Source organism: Panulirus ornatus, chromosome 2, assembly GCF_036320965.1.
Source record: "Panulirus ornatus isolate Po-2019 chromosome 2, ASM3632096v1, whole genome shotgun sequence".
Taxonomy (NCBI): Eukaryota; Metazoa; Arthropoda; class Malacostraca; order Decapoda; family Palinuridae; genus Panulirus; species Panulirus ornatus.
Window position 1 is genome coordinate 68,775,824 of NC_092225.1, and position 21,269 is coordinate 68,797,092.

The 21,269-nt window shown below is 40.9% G+C and overlaps 1 protein-coding gene across 3 annotated transcripts in view; it reads right to left on the bottom strand.

The window, feature by feature from the left end:
* Positions 1–662: 662 nt before the first annotated feature.
* Positions 663–21,269, bottom strand: part of LOC139756905 (optic atrophy 3 protein homolog) — a 37,903-nt gene continuing 17,296 nt past the window's right edge. The window contains exons 2-5 of one of the 3 annotated variants that reach the window (XM_071676835.1): positions 19,354–19,528; positions 16,423–16,545; positions 4,496–4,716; positions 663–3,657 (exon numbers count right to left, since the gene is read on the bottom strand). In XM_071676835.1, coding sequence (XP_071532936.1) covers positions 3,643–3,657; positions 4,496–4,716; positions 16,423–16,545; positions 19,354–19,492 — 498 coding nt within the window. In that variant the 5' untranslated portion in view covers positions 19,493–19,528 and the 3' untranslated portion in view covers positions 663–3,642. The remainder of the gene's footprint in view (positions 3,658–4,495; positions 4,717–16,422; positions 16,546–19,353; positions 19,529–21,269) is intronic. The other 2 variants (XM_071676817.1, XM_071676827.1) reach the window with 2 other exon arrangements.

A 21,269-nucleotide genomic window follows, 5' to 3' on the forward strand; every position in this document is an offset into this window, starting at 1 on the left:
GTTGCGAGGCGTGGACTATGGATAGAGTTGTGCGCAGGAGGATGGATGTGCTGGAAATGAGATGTTTGAGGACAATGTGTGGTGTGAGGTGGTTTGATCGAGTAAGTAACGTAAGGGTAAGAGAGATGTGTGGAAATAAAAAGAGCGTGGTTGAGAGAGCAGAAGAGGGTGTTTTGAAATGGTTTGGTCACATGGAGAGAATGAGAGAGGAAAGACTGACCAAGAGGATATATGTGTCGGAGGTGGAGGGAACGAGGAGAAGAGGGAGACCAAATTGGAGGTGGAAAGATGGAGTGAAAAAGATTTTGTGTGATCGGGGCCTGAACATGCAGGAGGGTGAAAGGAGGGCAAGGAATAGAGTGAATTGGAGCGATGTGGTATACCGGGGTTGACGTGCTGTCAGTGGATTGAATCAAGGCATGTGAAGCGTCTGGGGTAAACCATAGAAAGCTGTGTAGGTATGTATATTTGCGTGTGTGGACGTATGTATATACATGTGTATGGGGGTGGGTTGGGCCATTTCTTTCATCTGTTTCCTTGCGCTACCTCGCAAACGCGGGAGACAGAGACAAAGCAAAAAAAAAAAAAAAAATATATATATATATATATATATATATATATATATATATATATATATATATATATATATATATATATATATACACACATATATATATATATATATATATATATATATATATATATATATATATATATATATAGTAGAGGATGTGTGGATCAGGTGTTTGCTTTGAAGAATGTATGTGAGAAATACTTAGAAAAACAAAGAGATTTGTATGTAGCATTTATGGATCTAGAGAAGGCATATGATAGAGTTGATAGAGATGCTCTGTGGGAGGCAAGTTGCTAGAAGCAGTGAAAAGTTTTCATCGAGGATGTAAGGCATGTGTACGAGTAGGAAGAGAGGAAAGTGACTGGTTCCCAATGAACGTCAGTTTGCGGCAGGGGTGCGTGATGTCTCCATGGTCGTTCAATTTGTTTATGGATGGTGTTGTAAAGGAGGTGAATGTAAGAGTTTTGGAGAGAGGGGCAAGTATGTAGTCTGTTGTGGATGAGAGGGCTTGGGAAGTGAGTCAGTTGTTGTTCACTGATGATACAGCGCTGGAGGCTGAGAAACTGCAAAAGTTGGTGACTGAGTTTGGTAAAGTGTGTGAAAGAAAGCTGAGAGTAAATGTGAACAAGAGCAAGGTTATAAGGTTCAGTAGGGCTGAAGGACAAGTCAACTGGGAGGTAAGTTTGAATGGAGAAAAACTGGAGAAAGTGAAGTGTTTTAAATATCTGGGAGTGGATTTAGCAGCGGATGGAACCAAGGAAGCGGAAGTGTCACAGGGTGAGGAGGGGGTAAAGGTTCTGGGAGCAGTGAAGAATGTTTGGATGGCGAGAACGTTATCTAGGGGAGCAAAAATGGGTATGTTTGAAGGAATAGTGGTTCTAACAATGTTATATGGTTGTGAGGCATGGGCTATGGATAGGGTTGCGCAGAGGAGGGTGGATGTGCTGGAAATGAGATGTTTGAGGACAATATGTAAGGTGAGGTGGTTTGATCGAGTAAGTAATGAAAGGGTAAGAGAGATGCGTGGTAATAAAAAAGAGTGTGGTTGAGAAAGCAGGAGAGGATGTATTGAAATGGTTTGGTCACATGGAGAGAATGAGTGAGGAAAGATTTACAAAGAGGATATATGTGTCAGAGGTGCAGGGAACGAGGAGAAATAGGAGACCAAATTGAAGGTGGAAGGATGGGGTGAAAAAGATTTTGAGCGATAAAGGCCTGAACATACAGAAGGGTGAAAGACATGCAAGGAATAGAGTGAACTGGAACGATGTGGTATACTGAGGTCGACGTACTGTCAATGGATTGAACCAGGGCATGTGAAGCATCTGGGGCAAACCATGGCAAGTTTTGTGGGTCCTGGATGTGGAAAGGGAGCTGTGGTTTCGGTGCATTACAAATGACAGCTAGAGACTGAGTGTGAACGAATGTGGCCTTTGTTGTCTTTTCCTAGCGCTACCTCTTGCACACACAGGGGGAAGGGGATGCCACTTTATGTGAGGCAGGGTGGTGGCGGGAATGGATGAAGGCAGCATGTATGAATATATACATATGTATATATGTATCCGTGTATGTAATATCTATATGTATGTATACATTGGAATGCACAGATATGTATATATGCATGTAGGCGTGTATGTATATACATGTGTACATGGGTGAGTTGGGCCATTCTTTTGTCTGTTTCCTTGTGCTACCTCACTAATGCGGTAGACAGCAAAAAAGTACAATAAATAAAATATAAAATAATGAAGTTTCGAACTCTAAGCAGCTAAATGGAGGCTAAATATCCATCCAGGTTAGGCTTTTTACTTTCACTAACAGCAGCTTGGTAATCTTATCATATGTCACAGTCCTACAGGAGTAATGAACTGGACACTAATTAATGTTTATCTCTCAGCAGTAATCAATAAAAGCTGGATGCAATTACACTTTAAACTGCTTGAACTTGAAAACTGGACTACACCATTATGATTCCTGTAGTAAGCAAGCAAAATCTGAGATGCTTTCATTAATTTGTAAAGTAGTAGGATCAGGCACTAGAGGAAATTTGTGACATTGTCTGCTAATGATTAATTACCAATAACTAGTCAATCTCAGTGGTGTCTGGATTAATAATAATAGTTCTAGGACATGCCATATAACAAAGTCCAAAATGATGCCAGGACATGACAGGAAGCTATTGTACCTTGCATTCACTGGTGGAATGGGGAAACAAGTACAGTATTACCCAAACTTATTAGCAACCACAGCAGATACAAACTAACTATCAAAACTGCAAACTTAAAACATGCAGCAAATATCAAACTTTATGATAACCTAAAATCTCTCATGCAAATCACCATTACCTCTACAACTAGTAATTTAGTAACAGCTCCACAAAAATTACTCAAGTATATCAATATCAAGTTAAAAAGTCTCTACCTATATTAAATACATTCACTTGTTCTCCAGAAGAAAAGATTTCACTTAGTTTTACAAATGAAAGCCTTGAGTAATCTTACTACAGAAAGCATAGAATAATATATCTGTTCCTTATAAGTCAAAACAAATTTGGCATTTTACCCAAACCAAAAATAAAAAATTAAGTCTACCAAAAAACTTGTCACTTGACAGATATACAAATAATCACATTTCATTTCCCATTGACATTCTGCAGTATAATGGCTTCTTTAATGGACTACAAATTATTTACATGGACTACAAATTATTCTAAAATCTTATGATCTACTTTACTCTTTCCTTAATAATTTTTGACTGGGCATCCATCAAAGCTCTACTGATGGAATCATTAGTACTTCCTACTTTTTTTTCATTAATTGCTGATTCTGTGTCTGTTAAAGCTACTGCAGGAGGCTTAAAGGCTGAATCACTTGGAAATCTGCTGCAAGGCACAACTTCTGCTATCACAGGCTTTGCAGTCACAGATGTTTGTGCCTGAAATATAGAGTATTACCTCATCGACTTAAAACATATAACTGAAATTAAATCAACACTACCCGCATGAAAATGAGCCTGGCTTAACATACAATGATAAGCTTTTCTTGCAGGAAATATACTTATAGAACTGCTCATTTTCCTTGGACCTGTAAAAGAAAAAATTTTATACATTGGTATAATTTGACAATAATTCTGATGACAGGAAAAAAGTAAGAAAATCAAGCCCAAAGGAAAACAATGCACACATTACATAATGACACCAATATATAAATAAAATACACTATTTCATAAAAATTTCAATTAATAACAGAAATTTAGACATTTTTCCATGTCAAAACATACCATATATATCATCTGGCAGAACCTGGTAAGTCCCAGAAATAAAAAAATCCAACATTAGACACAAAAGATTTTGAAAAAATAAAAGCTAGGAGAGAGAAAAATGAGAGTTCCTTATTACATATGAGCAACTACAATGAGATATTCCCATGAGGCAAAGTTGCCATGTTAACATCACTGCACGTGCTTTTTATTTCACAATGCTAGTATCATCTGCTGTCGTGTTCATATGAAGCAATTCTTTACCATCTGTCATCTTTTACAGGATTCTGTGCTCAGTTCTTGGTGTATTTTCATTGAGGCAAAAAAGTAAAGGCTTTCTCCATTTTCTGGTTGGGATCACCTATACTGGTGCCTTTTGATATATTCCAAGAACTTTTGTAGATCGAAATATACCTATAGTATACCCTTATTCATGAAAGGGGTTCCATTCCTAGAATAACTTTCATGAAATGAAAATTCATAATTCTAAGCAGGTATTACCACTACAACCTTTAATGGGAATATACATCTGCCCAAAGACTGCATGGTGGCAAAAGCAGAACGTGTGCTGTTCCCTGGAGCAGATTTGATGTTCTGTTGCCTGTCTAACTGCTTGTAATATACAATGTAAAAGAATACTGCTTATCAATCAGTGATGCACACCTTACTTAGCTTCACTTCATGCTGTACAGCATAGGTAAGTCTGGTGAGTTCACGTAGTTTGGTGTCAAGTTCTTCAGTGGCAAATGTTAGTTCATTTATTCGATTTTCAAGGCTGTTGATAAATTCTTGCTCCATCTCCTCTTTTTTCTTTTCCTTCTCCTTCTGACGTGATACTTCAAAGGCCAGAATTGAGGCAGCAATTGCGAAAATAACTCCTTCACCTACAATAGCGAACAAAAATATGTCATGAATCAGTTAGGTGAAAAGAAAATGCACACAAATATCTTTTCTCCAGCAGACAAGATGGTCACTCCAAAGGCTCCCCTGAGGATTACTAGGTCATATTTCCTACCAACCTAGAACTCAAGATGCCTTTTACAAAGTACATGTAGTACCTCTCTAATTCAGCACTCTGTGGTCCGGCATGTTTTGAATCTGCCACCATTAGTTTGTGGATCTACCATCAGGGTGGCACTGTTAGCAGTGCTAAGGCACCAAAATCTGTTTACACAGCAGCTGAGCTAATTAACAGTCCCGTTAATTTCTTATATTCAATTCTTTTGTTGAAAATGAAAGCCAGAAAATTTTAAGGTTTTGGAGAACTTTGAAAGGTACCAAGAGTACAGAATTAGACAGTGCACTTATAAAGTGGCTCAAGCTCTGAAGTAATGAAGGTGTAAGCATTTCTGGAGAGATGCTAATCAAACAGGCCAAGATTTTTCACAGAGAACTAAAGCTAGACTATGACTGTGAATTTTTGCATGGATGAGAGTTGGGGTGAGAGAGTATTATCAAATTTTAGGGAGAATAAAAAGATGTTTTGGACAGAGATAAATAAAGTGCGTAAGCCAAAAAAACAAATGGGAACATCGGTGAAAGCAGCAAATGGGGAGATAATAACAAGTAGTGGTGAAGTGAGATAGAGATGGAGTGAGTATTTTGAAGGTTTGTTGAATGTGTTTGATGATAGAGTGGCAGATATAGGATATTTTGGTCGATGTGGTGAGTGAAGTGAGAGCAGTCAGGGAAAATGATTTGGTAAACAGAGAAGAGGTAGTGAAAGCTTTGCAGAAGATGAAAGCCGGCAAGGCAGTGGGTTCGATGGTATTGCTGTGGAATTCATTAAAAAAGGGGGGACTGTGTTGTTGACTGGTTGGTGAGGATATTCAATGTATGGATGGATCATGGTAAAGTGCCTGAGGATTGGCAGAATGCATGCATAGTGCCATTGTATAAGGGCAAAGGGGATAAAGGTGAGTGTTCAATTTACAGAGGTATAAGTTTGTTGAATATTCCCTGGAAATTATATAGGAGGATATAATTGTATGGAAGTATAATAAATAAAAATATACATATTTCACCTTTCGCGGAAGATGAAAGCCGGCAAGGCAGCAGGTTTGGATGGTACTGCAATGGAACTTATCAAAAAGGGGGTGACTGTATTGTTGACTGGTTGGTTAGATTATCTAATGTATGTATGACTCATGGTGAGGTGCCTAAGGATTGGCGGAATGCGTGCATAGTGCCATTGTACAAAGGCAAAGGGGATAAAAGTGAATGCTCAAATTACAGAGGTACAAGTTTATTGAGTATTCCAGGGAAATTATATGGGAGGGTATTGATTGAGAGGGTGAAGGCATGTACTGAGCATCATACTGGGGAAGAGCAGTGTGGTTTCAGAAGTGGTAGAGGATGTGTGGATCAGGTGTTTCCTTTGAAGAATGTATGTGAGAAATACTTAGAAAAGCAAATGGATTTGTATGTAGCATTTATGGATCTGGAGAAGGCATATGACGGAGTTGATAGAGATGCTCTGTGGAAGGTACTAAGAATATGTGGTGAGGGAGGCAAGCTGTTAGAAGCAGTGGAAAGTTTTTATTGAGGATGTAAGGCATCTGTATGTGTAGGAAGAAAGGAAAGTGATTGGTTTTCAGTTAATGTTGGTTTGCGGCACGGGTGCGTGATGTCTCCATGGTTGTTTAACTTGTTTATGGATGGGGTTGTTAGGGAGGTGAATGCAAGAGTTTTGGAAAGAGAGGCAAGCATGCAGTCTGTTGTGGATGAGAGAGCTTGGGAAGTGAGTCAGTTGTTGCTCGCTGATGATACAGTGCTGGTGGCTGAGTTTGGTAAAGTGTGAGAAAGAAGAAAGTAAATGTGAATAAGAGCAAGGTTATTAGGTACAGTAGGGTTGAGGGACAAGTCAATTGGGAGATAAGTTTGAATGGAGAAAAACTGGAGGAAAAGAAATGTTTTAGATATCTGGGAGTTGATTTAGCAGCAGATGGTACCGTGGAAGCAGAAGTGAATCATTGGGTGGGGGAGAGGGGTGAAAGTTCTGGGAGCGTTAAGAATATGTTGAAGTCGACAACGTTATCCTGGAAAGCAAAAATGGCTATGTTTGAAGGAATAGTGGTTCCAACAATGTTGTATGGTTGCAAGGCGTGGGCTATGGATAGAGTTGTGCACAGAAAGGTGGATGTGCTGGAAATGAGAATGTTTGAGGACAATATGTGGTGTGAGGTGGTTTGATGGAGTAATTAATGTAAGGGTAAGAGAGATGTGTGGAAATAAAAAGAGCGTGGTTGAGAGAGCAGAAGAGGGTGTTTTGAAATGGTTTGGGCACATGGAGAGAATGAGTGAGGAAAGATTGACCAAGAGGATATATGTGTCGGAGGTGGAGGGAACGAGGAGAAGTGGGAGACCAAATTGGAGGTGGAAAGATGGAGTGAAAAAGATTTTGAGTGATCGGGGCCTGAACATTCAGGAGGGAGAAAGGCGGGCAAGGAATAGAGTGAATTGGATCGATGTGGTATACCGGGGTAGACGTACTGTCAATGGATTGAATCAGGGCATGTGAAGCGTCTGGGGTAAACCATGGAAAGTTCTGTGGGGTCTGGATGTGGAAAGGGAGCTGTGGTTTCAGGCATGATTGCATGACAGCTAGAGACTGAGTGTGAACGAATGGGGCCATTGTTGTCTTTTCCTAGCGCTACCTCGCACACATGAGGGGGGAGGTGCATGTTATTCCATGTGTGGCCAGGTGGCAATGGGAATGAATAAAGGCAGACAGTGTGAATTGTGTGCATGTGTATATATGTATGTGTCTGTGTGTGTATATTTATGTGTACATTGAGATGTATGGGTATGTATCTTTGCGTGTGTGGACGTGTATGTATATACATGTGTATGGGGGTGGGTTGGGCCATTTCTTTTGTCTGTTTCCTTGCGCTACCTCCCAAACGCAGGAGACAGCGACAAAGCAAAATAAATACATAAATATATATATATATATATATATATATATATATATATATATATATATATATATATATATATATATATACACATATATATATCTTTTTTTTTTTTTTTTTGCTTTGTCGCTGTCTCCCGCGTTTGCGAGGTAGCGCAAGGAAACAGACGAAAGAAATGGCCCAACCCACCCCCATACACATGTATATACATACGTCCACACACGCAAAATATACATACCTACACAGCTTTCCATGGTTTACCCCAGACGCTTCACATGCCCCGATTCAATCCACTGACAGCACGTCAACCCCGGTATACCACATCGCTCCAATTCACTCTATTCCTTGCCCTCCTTTCACCCTCCTGCATGTTCAGGCCCCGATCACACAAAATCTTTTTCACTCCATCTTTCCACCTCCAATTTGGTCTCCCTCTTCTCCTCGTTCCCTCCACCTCCGACACATATATCCTCTTGGTCAATCTTTCCTCACTCATTCTCTCCATGTGCCCAAACCTTTTCAAAACACCCTCTTCTGCTCTCTCAACCACGCTCTTTTTATTTCCACACATCTCTCTTACCCTTACGTTACTTACTCGATCAAACCACCTCACACCACACATTGTCCTCAAACATCTCATTTCCAGCACATCCATCCTCCTGCGCACAACTCTATCCATAGCCCACGCCTCGCAACCATACAACATTGTTGGAACCACTATTCCTTCAAACATACCCATTTTTGCTTTCCGAGATAATGTTCTCGACTTCCACACATTCTTCAAGGCTCCCAGAATTTTCGCCCCCTCCCCCACCCTATGATCCACTTCCGCTTCCATGGTTCCATCCGCTGCCAGATCCACTCCCAGATATCTAAAACACTTCACTTCCTCCAGTTTTTCTCCATTCAAACTCACCTCCCAATTGACCTGACCCTCAACCCTACTGTACCTAATAACCTTGCTCTTATTCACATTTACTCTTAACTTTCTTCTTTCACACACTTTACCAAACTCAGTCACCAGCTTCTGCAGTTTCTCACATGAATCAGCCACCAGTGCTGTATCATCAGCGAACAACAACTGACTCGCTTCCCAAGCTCTCTCATCCCCAACAGACTTCATACTTGCCCCTCTTTCCAAAACTCTTGCATTCACCTCCCTAACAACCCCATCCATAAACAAATTAAACAACCATGGAGACATCACACACCCCTGCTGCAAACCTACATTCACTGAGAACCAATCACTTTCCTCTCTTCCTACACGTACACATGCCTTACATCCTCGATAAAAACTTTTCACTGCTTCTAACAACTTGCCTCCCACACCATATATATATCTTTTCTTTCTTTTCTTTCAAACTATTCGCCATTTCCCGCATTAGCAAGGTAGCGTTTAGAACAGATGACTGGGCCTTTGAGGGACTACCCTCACCTGGCCCAATTCTCTGTTCCTTCTTTTGGAAAATTAAAAAAAAAAAAAAAAGAAATGAGAGGAGAGGATTTCCAGCCCCCCGCTCCCTCCCCTTTTAGTTGCCTTCTACGACACGCAGGGAATACGTGGGAAGTATTCTTGCTCCCCTATCCCCAGGGATAAACCATATATATATATATATATATATATATATATATATATATATATATATATATATATATATATATATATATATATATATATTTTTTTTTCAAACTATTCGCCATTTCCCGCGTTAGCGAGGTAGCGTTAAGAACAGAGAACTGGGCCACTGAGGGAATATCCTCACCTGGCCCCCTTCTCTGTTCCTTCTTTTGGAAAATTAAAAAAAATTGAGAGGGGAGGATTTCCAGCCCCCCGCTCCCTCCCCTTTTAGTCGCCTTCTACGACACGCAGGGAATACGTGGGAAGTATTCTTTCTCCCCTATCCCCTATATATATATATTTTTTTTTTTTTTTTTTTTTTTTATACTTTGTCGCTGTCTCCCGCGTTTGCGAGGTAGCGCAAGGAAACAGACGAAAGAAATGGCCCAACCCCCCCCCCCCATACACATGTACATACACACGTCCACACACGCAAATATACATACCTACACAAGCTTTCCATGGTTTACCCCAGACGCTTCACATGCCTTGATTCAATCCACTGACAGCACGTCATCCCCTGTATACCACATCGCTCCAATTCACTCTATTCCTTGCCCTCCTTTCACCCTCCTGCATGTTCAGGCCCCGATCACACAAAATCTTTTTCACTCCATCTTTCCACCTCCAATTTGGTCTCCCTCTTCTCCTCGTTCCCTCCACCTCCGACACATATATCCTCTTGGTCAATCTTTCCTCACTCATTCTCTCCATGTGCCCAAACCATTTCAAAACACCCTCTTCTGCTCTCTCAACCACGCTCTTTTTATTTCCACACATCTCTCTTACCCTTACGTTACTTACTCGATCAAACCACCTCACACCACACATTTTCCTCAAACATCTCATTTCCAGCACATCCATCCTCCTGCGCACAACTCTATCCATAGCCCACGCCTCGCAACCATACAACATTGTTGGAACCACTATTCCTTCAAACATACCCATTTTTACTTTCCGAGATAATGTTCTCGACTTCCACACATTTTTCAAGGCTCCCAAAATTTTCGCCCCCTCCCCCACCCTATGATCCACTTCCGCTTCCATGGTTCCATCCGCTGACAGATCCACTCCCAGATATTTTTTTTTTTTTTTTTTTTTTTTTTTTTTTTTTTTTAATACTTTGTCGCTGTCTCCCGCGTTTGCGAGGTAGCGCAAGGAAACAGACGAAAGAAATGACCCAACCCCCCCCATACACATGTACATACACACGTCCACACACGCAAATATACATACCTACACAGCTTTCCATGGTTTACCCCAGACGCTTCACATGCCTTGATTCAATCCACTGACAGCACGTCAACCCCTGTATACCACATCGCTCCAATTCACTCTATTCCTTGCCCTCCTTTCACCCTCCTGCATGTTCAGGCCCCGATCACACAAAATCTTTTTCACTCCATCTTTCCACCTCCAATTTGGTCTCCCTCTTCTCCTCGTTCCCTCCACCTCCGACACATATATCCTCTTGGTCAATCTTTCCTCACTCATTCTCTCCATGTGCCCAAACCATTTCAAAACACCCTCTTCTGCTCTCTCAACCACGCTCTTTTTATTTCCATACATCTCTCTTACCCTTACGTTACTTACTCGATCAAACCACCTCACACCACACATTGTCCTCAAACATCTCATTTCCAGCACATCCATCCTCCTACGCACAACTCTATCCATAGCCCACGCCTCGCAACCATACAACATTGTTGGAACTACTATTCCTTCAAACATACCCATTTTTGCTTTCCGGGATAATGTTCTCGACTTCCACACATTTTTCAAGGCTCCCAAAATTTTCGCCCCCTCCCCCACCCTATGATCCACTTCCGCTTCCATGGTTCCATCCGCTGACAGATCCACTCCCAGATATCTAAAACACTTCACTTCCTCCAGCCTCTCACCATTCAAACTCACCTCCCAATTGACTTGACCCTCAACCCTACTGTACCTAATAACCTTGCTCTTATTGACATTTACTCTTAACTTTCTTCTTCCACACACTTTACCAAACTCCGTCACCATATATATATATATATATATATATATATATATATATATTTCTCACATACATTCTTCAAGAATGTATGTGAGAAATACTTAGAAAAGCAAATGGATTTGTATGTAGCATTTATGGATCTGGAGAAGGCATATGATAGAGTTGATAGAGATGCTCTGTGGAAGGTATTAAGAATATATGGTGTGGGAGGCAAGTTGTTAGAAGCAGTGAAAAGTTTTTATCGAGGATGTAAGGCATGTGTACGTGTAGGAAGAGAGGAAAGTGATTGGTTCTCAGTGAATGTAGGTTTGCAGCAGGGGTGTGTGATGTCTCCATGGTTGTTTAATTTGTTTATGGATGGGGTTGTTAGGGAGGTGAATGCAAGAGTTTTGGAAAGAGGGGCAAGTATGAAGTCTGTTGGGGATGAGAGAGCTTGGGAAGTGAGTCAGTTGTTGTTCGCTGATGATACAGCACTGGTGGCTGATTCATGTGAGAAACTGCAGAAGCTGGTGACTGAGTTTGGTAAAGTGTGTGAAAGAAGAAAGTTAAGAGTAAATGTGAATAAGAGCAAGGTTATTAGGTACAGTAGGGTTGAGGGTCAGGTCAATTGGGAGGTGAGTTTGAATGGAGAAAAACTGGAGGAAGTGAAGTGTTTTAGATATCTGGGAGTGGATCTGGCAGCGGATGGAACCATGGAAGCGGAAGTGGATCATAGGGTGGGGGAGGGGGCGAAAATTCTGGGAGCCTTGAAGAATGTGTGGAAGTCGAGAACATTATCTCGGAAAGCAAAAATGGGTATGTTTGAAGGAATAGTGGTTCCAACAATGTTGTATGGTTGCGAGGCGTGGGCTATGGATAGAGTTGTGCGCAGGAGGATGGATGTGCTGGAAATGAGATGTTTGAGGACAATGTGTGGTGTGAGGTGGTTTGATCGAGTAAGTAACGTAAGGGTAAGAGAGATGTGTGGAAATAAAAAGAGCGTGGTTGAGAGAGCAGAAAAGGGTGTTTTGAAAAGGTTTGGGCACATGGAGAGAATGAGTGAGGAAAGATTGACCAAGAGGATATATGTGTCGGAGGTGGAGGGAACGAGGAGAAGTGGGAGACCAAATTGGAGGTGGAAAGATGGAGTGAAAAAGATTTTGTGTGATCGGGGCCTGAACATGCAGGAGGGTAAAAGGAGGGCAAGGAATAGAGTGAATTGGATCGATGTGGTATACCGGGGTTGACGTGCTGTCAATGGATTGAATCAGGGCATGTGAAGAGTCTGGGGTAAACCATGGAATGCTGTGTAGGTATGTATATTTGCGTGTGTGGACGTATGTATATACATGTGTATGGGGGTGGGTTGGGCCATTTCTTTCGTCTGTTTCCTTGCGCTACCTCCGAAACGCGGGAGACAGCGACAAAGCAAAAAAAAAAAAAAAATTCTCACATACATTCTTCAAAGCAAACACCTGATCCACACATCCTCTACCACTTCTGAAACAATACTGCTCTTCCCCAATCTGATGCTCTGTACATGCCTTCACCCTCTCAATCAATACCCTCCCACATAATTTACCAGGAATACTCAACAAACTTATACCTCTGTAATTTGAGCACTCACTCTTATCACCTTTGCCTTTGTACAATGGCACTATGCACGCATTCCACCAATCCTCAGGCACCTCACCATGAGTCATACATACATTAAATAACCTTACCAACCAGTCAATAATACAGTAACCCCCTTTTTTAATAAATTCCACAGCAATACCATCCAAACCTGCTGCCTTGCCGGCTTTCATCTTCCGCAAAGCCTTTACTACCTCTTCTCTGTTTACCAAATCATTTTCCCTAACCCTCTCACTTTGCACACCACCTCGACCAAAACACCCTATATCTGCCACTCTATCATCAAACACATTCAACAAACCTTCAAAATACTCACTCCATCTCCTTCTCACATCACCACTACTTGTTATCACCTCCCCATTTGTGTCCTTCACTGAAGTTCCCATTTGCTCCCTTGTCTTACGCACTTTATTTACCTCCTTCCAGAACATCTTTTTATTCTCCCTAAAATTTAATGATACTCTCTCACCCCAACTCTCATTTGCCCTCTTTTTCACCTCTTGCACCTTTCTCTTGACCTCCTGTCTCTTTTATACATCTCCCACTCAATTGCATTTTTTCCCTGCAAAAATCGTCCAAATGCCTCTCTCTTCTCTTTCACTAATAATCTTACTTCTTCATCCCACCACTCACTACCCTTTCTAATCAACCCACCTCCCACTCTTCTCATGCCACAAGCATCTTTTGCGCAATCCATCACTGATTCCCTAAATACTTAGAAAAGCAAATGGATTTGTATGTAGCATTTATGGATCTGGAGAAGGCATATGATAGAGTTGATAGAGATGCTCTGTGGAAGGTATCAAGAATATATGGTGTGGGAGGCAAGTTGTTAGAAGCAGTGAAAAGTTTTTATTGAGGATGTATGGCATGTGTGCGTGTAGGAAGAGAGGAAAGTGAGTGGTTCTCAGTGAATGTAGGTTTGCGGCAGGGGTGTGTGATGTCTCCATGGTTGTTTAATTTGTTTATGGATGGGGTTGTTAGGGAGGTGAATGCAGGAGTTTTGGAAAGAGGGGCAAGTATGAAGTCTGTTGGGGATGAGAGAGCTTGGGAAGTGAGTCAGTTGTTGTTCACTGATGATACAGCACTGGTGGCTGATTCATGTGAGAAACTGCAGAAGCTGGTGACTGAGTGACTTTGGAAAGAGGGGCAAGTATGAAGTCTGTTGGGGATGAGAGAGCTTGGGAAGTGAGTCAGTTGTTGTTCACTGATGATACAGCGCTGGTGGCTGATTCATGTGAGAAACTGCAGAAGCTGGTGACTGAGTTTGGTAAAGTGTGTGAAAGAAGAAAGTTAAGAGTAAATGTGAATAAGAGCAAGGTTATTAGGTACAGTAGGGTTGAGGGTCAAGTCAATTGGGAGGTAAGTTTGAATGGAGAAAAACTGGAGGAAGTAAAGTGCTTTAGATATCTGGGAGTGGATCTGGCAGCGGATGGAACCATGGAAGCGGAAGTGGACATAGGGTGGGGGAGGGGGCGAAAATCCTGGGAGCCTTGAAGAATGTGTAGAAGTCGAGAGCATTATCCCGGAAAGCAAAAATGGGTATGTTTGAAGGAATAGTGGTTCCAACAATGTTGTATGGTTGTGAGGCATGGGCTATGGATAGAGTTGTGCGCAGGAGGATGGATGTGCTGGAAATGAGATGTTTGAGGACAATGTGTGGTGGGAGGTGGTTTGATCGAGTAAGTAACGTAAGGGTAAGAGAGATGTGTGGAAATAAAAAGAGCGTGGTTGAGAGAGCAGAAGAGGGTGTTTTGAAATGGTTTGGGCACATGGAGAGAATGAGTGAGGAAAGATTGACCAAGAGGATATATGTGTCGGAGGTGGAGGGAACGAGGAGAAGTGGGAGACCAAATTGGAGGTGGAAAGATGGAGTGAAAAAGAATTTGTGTAATCGGGGCCTGAACATGCAGGAGGGTGAAAGGAGGGCAAGGAATAGAGTGAATTGGATCGATGTGGTATACCGGGGTTGACGTGCTGTCAGTGGATTGAATCAGGGCATGTGAAGCGTCTGGGGTAAACCATGGAAAGCTGTGTAGGTATGTATATTTGCGTGTGTGGACGTATGTATATACATGTGTATGGGGGTGGGTTGGGCCATTTCTTTCGTCTGTTTCCTTGCGCTACCTTGCAAACGCGGGAGACAGCAACAAGGCAAAAAAAAAAAAAAATGTATATATCTACTTATTCATTTATTTTGCTTTGTCGCTGTCTCCTGCGTTAGCGAGGTAGCGCAAGGAAACAGACAAAAGAATGGCCCAACCCACCCACATACACATGTATATACATACACGTCCACACACGCAAATATACATACCTAGACATCTCAATGTATACATATATATACACACACAGACATATACGTATATACACATGTACATAATTCATACTGTCTAGCTTTATTCACTCCCATCGCCACCTCGCCACACATGGAATAACAACCCCCTCCCCCTCATGTGTGCGAGGTAGCGCTAGGACGACAACAAAGGCCCCATTTGATCACACTCAGTCTCTAGCTGTCATGTAATAATGCACCGAAACCACAGCTCCCTTTCCACATCCAGGCCCCACAGAACTTACCATGGTTTACTCCAGATGCTTCACATGCCCTGGTTCAATTCATTGACAGCACGTCGACCCGGGTATACCACATCGTTCCAGTTCACTCTATTCCTTGCACGCCTTTCACCCTCCTGCATGTTGAGGCCCTGATCACTCAAAATCTTTATCACTCCATCTTTCCACCTCCAATTTGGTCTCCTACTTCTCGTTCCCTCCACCTCTGACATATATATCCTCTTGGTCAATCTTTCCGCACTCATTCTCTCCATGTGACCAAACCATTTCAAAACCATATATATATATATATATCAAAAAGTGGTCAGAAAAGATGTCTTTTCCTTAACTGATACTATGAAATATATGCTGGTCCCTAGACTCCAAAAACAAACATGACAAAGAGAAGAACAAAACTATACTAACCATACACAATAAATGTTTTTATTATCAACATAATCCATGATGAACCAAACATTTGTGCTCTTAAAACTGCAACCAATGCTTCATGTGTTAACCAGCAGGGTAGGTGGGTGGTAAGTTGATAACATGACTAATATAGAATGAAATGATTGGTATGCTTTTAAAGATTTGTGCCTGCCCTGTCTGGCCATGTTCCAAAATGAATTAAAACCATGTTCCAAGAAATATACCTGGAAATATGAGGAAATCAAACCCTGGAAGTGAACCTTACAGCAAGTACTAATGCTTCTTACAAAAATATATGAGACATCACCCAAGTCTGTTTAAGAGCAAATAGAAAGCACATAAGTACTGAACACAAGTACAATACAAGCAGAACAATCAATCTATTTAGTGCAATATGTAAACAAATAATACAGATAAAGCCTACATTATTCTTTTTTTAAAAGATCACATCCATCCTTACCTAATAAGTTTGCTCCTAGTTCAATGGCTGCATCTTCATTCAACTTGGGTATAGTACTGCCCTGTCCTGATCGACCAAGATTCATTACGTACATTTTCATACGTACTTCACACCAGTGATAAACTGAAACATACATGATATCTTACAAATTAAGTTTTAAATTATTACTCATTTTCAAAAAGCTATATTATAGTAAAAGGTAGTTTAAAGCTGAAAGACTATGTATTTTTGTATCTTGAAAGGAGAAAGTTATGATTAAAACAACTTGAAAGCTTTTCTCATCAAACTTAACTTTCATCAAAGAAACTTAACTTTCATCAAACAAAGGACAATAATGTGTTAAGGAAAGAACCACTTAATATCCCCAAGCAAATGAAGCCAATCTCAATAAAGTCCCAAACAAAAGGAATCAAATCACTTGTAGTAACAATAGGTAGCACATGACAGCAATGCTTCAGGCACCTTCCCCTCACAGAAATCATATTCAAAACATCCATAACAGAACTAACAGAATCTACTGTTGACACAGAAATGTCTCTTAACTCAAACCTACTTTTCAACTTCTGACAGGTGAACTGTGGGTAAAACATACAAACATAGCAAATCATCTGTAATAAAATAGAGGTTTCCATTAAATGTTCTCCGCTCACTTCATGATTATATGAATTATTCAAATGGGGTTGTGGCAAGTGATGTTCAAGCGTAATTCTAAAGATATTGTGTTGCTCTAAACAACATTTTCTGGAATAAGCTCCCAGAAAATGTTCAGAGCAACACCCTTACTATCTTCAAAGTTAAGCTTGATCATCAATTTGTCACTCCATGGTACTGATTAACTCATTCAATCAGTCATCATAATGCAGTGGTGTATCATGCTACTTTCTCAACCACTGATCTCTCCTTGGCTATGTTGCAGTATCATATCAACATTGATCAATCCATGTCATCTGCTTTGAGAGAGCAATTGAGAAATACAGTCTCATTCTTCACCATCAAGACGAATATAGGTATGGTAAAAGATATTTTCTACCTGTTTTCCTGCCGACATGCACCAGAAGAAGAAGGTGCAGAGAGAGCCTTTGCTTTTCTATCCTTTTCTTCTACTGCTTACAAAGGGGACTTTTTTTTAAGCATCAAACCCATACCACCTTGATTGGACCTTCGGTATGTGTGATCTGTGTATCTATTTAATCAATTATCTATTATCCAACAAAAACAATACTGTTGAGAAACGAGAGCCTCTTCATTCAACACTTACTATCTTGAACCCAAGTAAAAGAAATGGCTCTGGCATTCCTAATCCCTATGTTAAGTTAAATTAAGGACAAAGAATGCCCTGCTTGAGTTGGACACACGAATAATTACTTTTAAACACTGGTGCATAAAGAACCCATCACTGAATACTTGAAACAATAGACCTGAAAACTTTCACACCAATTAATCACTATGCTTCTCGTACAACAGACTTTCATAAACATCCAAGGAAACCAGTGAATATATTACCTTACAATAACTATTTTCATACTTCATCACTACTTCCCACATTAGTGAGGTGGTGCTTGGTTCAGATGGAGGAAGGCCACATCCAATCACACCCATTCTCTAGTTGCAACAAAACCATAGCTCCCTCTCCACAACCAGGCCCCACAAACATTTCCATGGTTTACCCTGGACACTTCACATGCTGTGATTCAGTCCACTGACAGTACATTGACCACAGTATACCACATCATTCCAATTCCCTCAAGCCCTTGCATACCTTTCACCCTCTGAATATTCAAGCCTTGATCACACAAAATATTTTTCACTCCATCCTTCCATTTCCAATTTTATATCCCCATTCTCCTTGTTCCCTATACTTCTGACACATATATCCTCTTTGTCAACCTTTCCTCATTCATTCTCTACATATGTCTAAATGTTTTAGCATACCTTCTTCAGCTCTCTCAATCACACTCTTTTTACTAACACACCTTCTCTCTTACCCTTTCATTACTTACTCGATCAAATCACCTCACGCCACATATTATCCTCAAACATTTCATTTCTAAAACATCCACCCTCCTCCATTCAGTCTTATCTATAGCCAATGCCCCACATCCATACATTTGACTGCCCAGATAGCATTGTCCCTTTCTACATATTCTTCAGTGCTCCCAGAACCTTTGCCCCCTCCCCTACCCTATGAATCACTTACACTTCCATGGTTCCTTTCATGGCCATGTCTACTCCCAGGTTGACAAAGAGGATATAGTGCCAGAAAAGGAGGAACATGAAGAATGAAGAGACCAAACTGCAGGTAGAAGGATGGAGTGAAAAAGATATTGAGCAACTGGGACCTGAACATACAGGACGGTGAGAGGCGTGCAAGGAATAGAGTGAACTGGCATGATGTGGTATACCAGGGTCAACATGCTGTCAATGGACTGAACCAAGGCATGTGAAACATCTGGGGTACACCATGGAAAGGTCTGTGGGGCCTGAATGTGGATAAGGAGCTGTGGTTTCGGTGCATTACACACGACAGCTAGAGACTGAGTGTGAACAAATGTGGCCTTTTTGTCTGTTTTCCTGGTGCTACCTCGCTGGCACGGGACGGCAATGCTGCTTCCAGTGGGGCAGGGTGGTGCCAGGAATGGATGATGGCAAGCAAGTATGAATATGTACTTGGAGAAGTTTAAGTAATAAAAGATGTTATCAATCCAGATTTTCAATCCAAAAATATAAACAATCCAAAATATTCACTGCCATTCAAATGATACTAAATACACCCTCATTTACTATTTTCCCTGTATAAAATTCTCCATCAAACTTAATTATATAATACTTCTTTAACACAGACAAGAAAATTTTCTTCAACTCTTCCCCTTTATCTAAGCCTGTTTCAAAATCTCCCTTCTACTTTCAATCCTACAGGAAAACATTACATACTTCGTGCTGGAGGAAGACAGAACTTTTCTCTAAAGAAGACACTTCTAATAGCCCTGCGTCTTATTGAGCTGGACAGGGGTCGAGCAACTTGTTTCACAAACAGAAATGCAAGTTTGGCTAGTGGAAAAACAGGAGCCATGGACAATGCCTCTCAGTTCTGCTTATTAGTTTCCACCTGCAAAAGGGAAAACAAGCCAATTACTCAGGCTTTTATTGAAGTGCACTGTTTTTCCCTATGCAGTGAATGATTACAGTATATCAACAAATAAAGGAGCAACTGAAAGAAATAGCCAAATACTGATACCCTAAAGCCACTAAGACTAAACTAAGTATGGTACTATCACATTCAGTGTGAGCAGTGTGTTCATAGCTTCCATTTCTCAAATGAAAATCTTTCAGCTATATCAAATTCACAAGTCTCACTGGTTATGGAATGATCATAACCCATTCAAAGTACAGGTAATATCTCCAAAACAACGCTTTGTGAGCTTACTACAACTAAGCAGGTGAATTTCACGATGTTTCATTAAAATAAAGAATTTTACCTGTTCTTATCAAATGTTCTAAAGAGCAACAAAATCAAATAAAGTAAAATAAGGTTAAAACAACTTCAATTTCTTTTCTTGTCTGGGTACCTTCCCTAAAGGTTCAAGAGTTTCAAGAGAACAGTTGCATACTGTATAAATCTGGAAAATAGACAGGTAAGGTAATTCTGTAACTTAAAAAAAGAAGCTAACAAACGCTATCTCTTCAGGCATGTCATGCCAATTTTTGCTCTACGAGATAACGTTCTCACCTTCCACACATTCTTCAACGCTCCCAGAACCTTCGCCCCCTCAACCACCCTGTGCCTCACTTACGCTTCCATGGTTCCATCCACTGCTAAATCCACTCCCAGATATCTAAAACATTTCACTTCCTCCAGTTTTTCTCCATTCAAACTTACTTCCCTATTGAACATAATAACCTTGCTCTTATTCACATTTAATCTCAGCTTTCTTCGTCAACACACTTTACCAAATTCAGTCACCAACTTCTGCAACTTCTCACCTGAATAAGCCACCACCACTGTATCATCAGTGAACAATAACTGACTCACTTACCAAGCCCTCTCATCCACAGCAGACTGCATACTTGCCCCTCTCTACAAAACTCTTGCATTCACCTCCCTAACAACCCCATCCATAAACAAATTAAACAACCATGGAGACATCATGCACCCTCTGCCGCAAACCGACATTCACTGGGAACCAATCACTTTCCTCTCTTCCTACTCATACATATGCCTTACATCCTTAGTAAAAACTTTTCCCTGCTTCTAGCAACTTACTTCCCACACCATATACTCTTAATACCTTACACAAAGCATCTCTATCAACCCTATCATATGCATTCTCCAGATCCATAAATGCAATATACAAATCCATCTGTTTTCCTAAGCATTTCTCACATACATTCTTCAAAGCAAACACCTGATCCACACATCCTCAATCACTTCTGAAGCCACACTGCTCTTCCCTAATCTAATGCTCTGTACATGCCTTGACCCACTCAATCAATACCCTCCCATATAATTTCCGAAGAATACACAACAAACTTATACCTCTGTAATTTGAACATCCATTTTTATCCCATTTGCCTTTCTACAGTGGCACTACACATGCATTACGCCAATCCTCAGGCACCTCATCATGAACCATACATACACTGAACAGCCTTACCAACCAATCAACAACACAGTCATCACCTTTTTTAATAAATTCTACTGCAAAACCATCCAAACCCACCACATTCGACAAACCTTCAAAATCCTCACTCCATTCCCTTCTCACTTCACCACTTCTTGTTATTACCTCCCCATTTGCCCCCTTCACCAATGTTCCCATTTGTTCTCTTGTCTTACGCACTTCATTTAC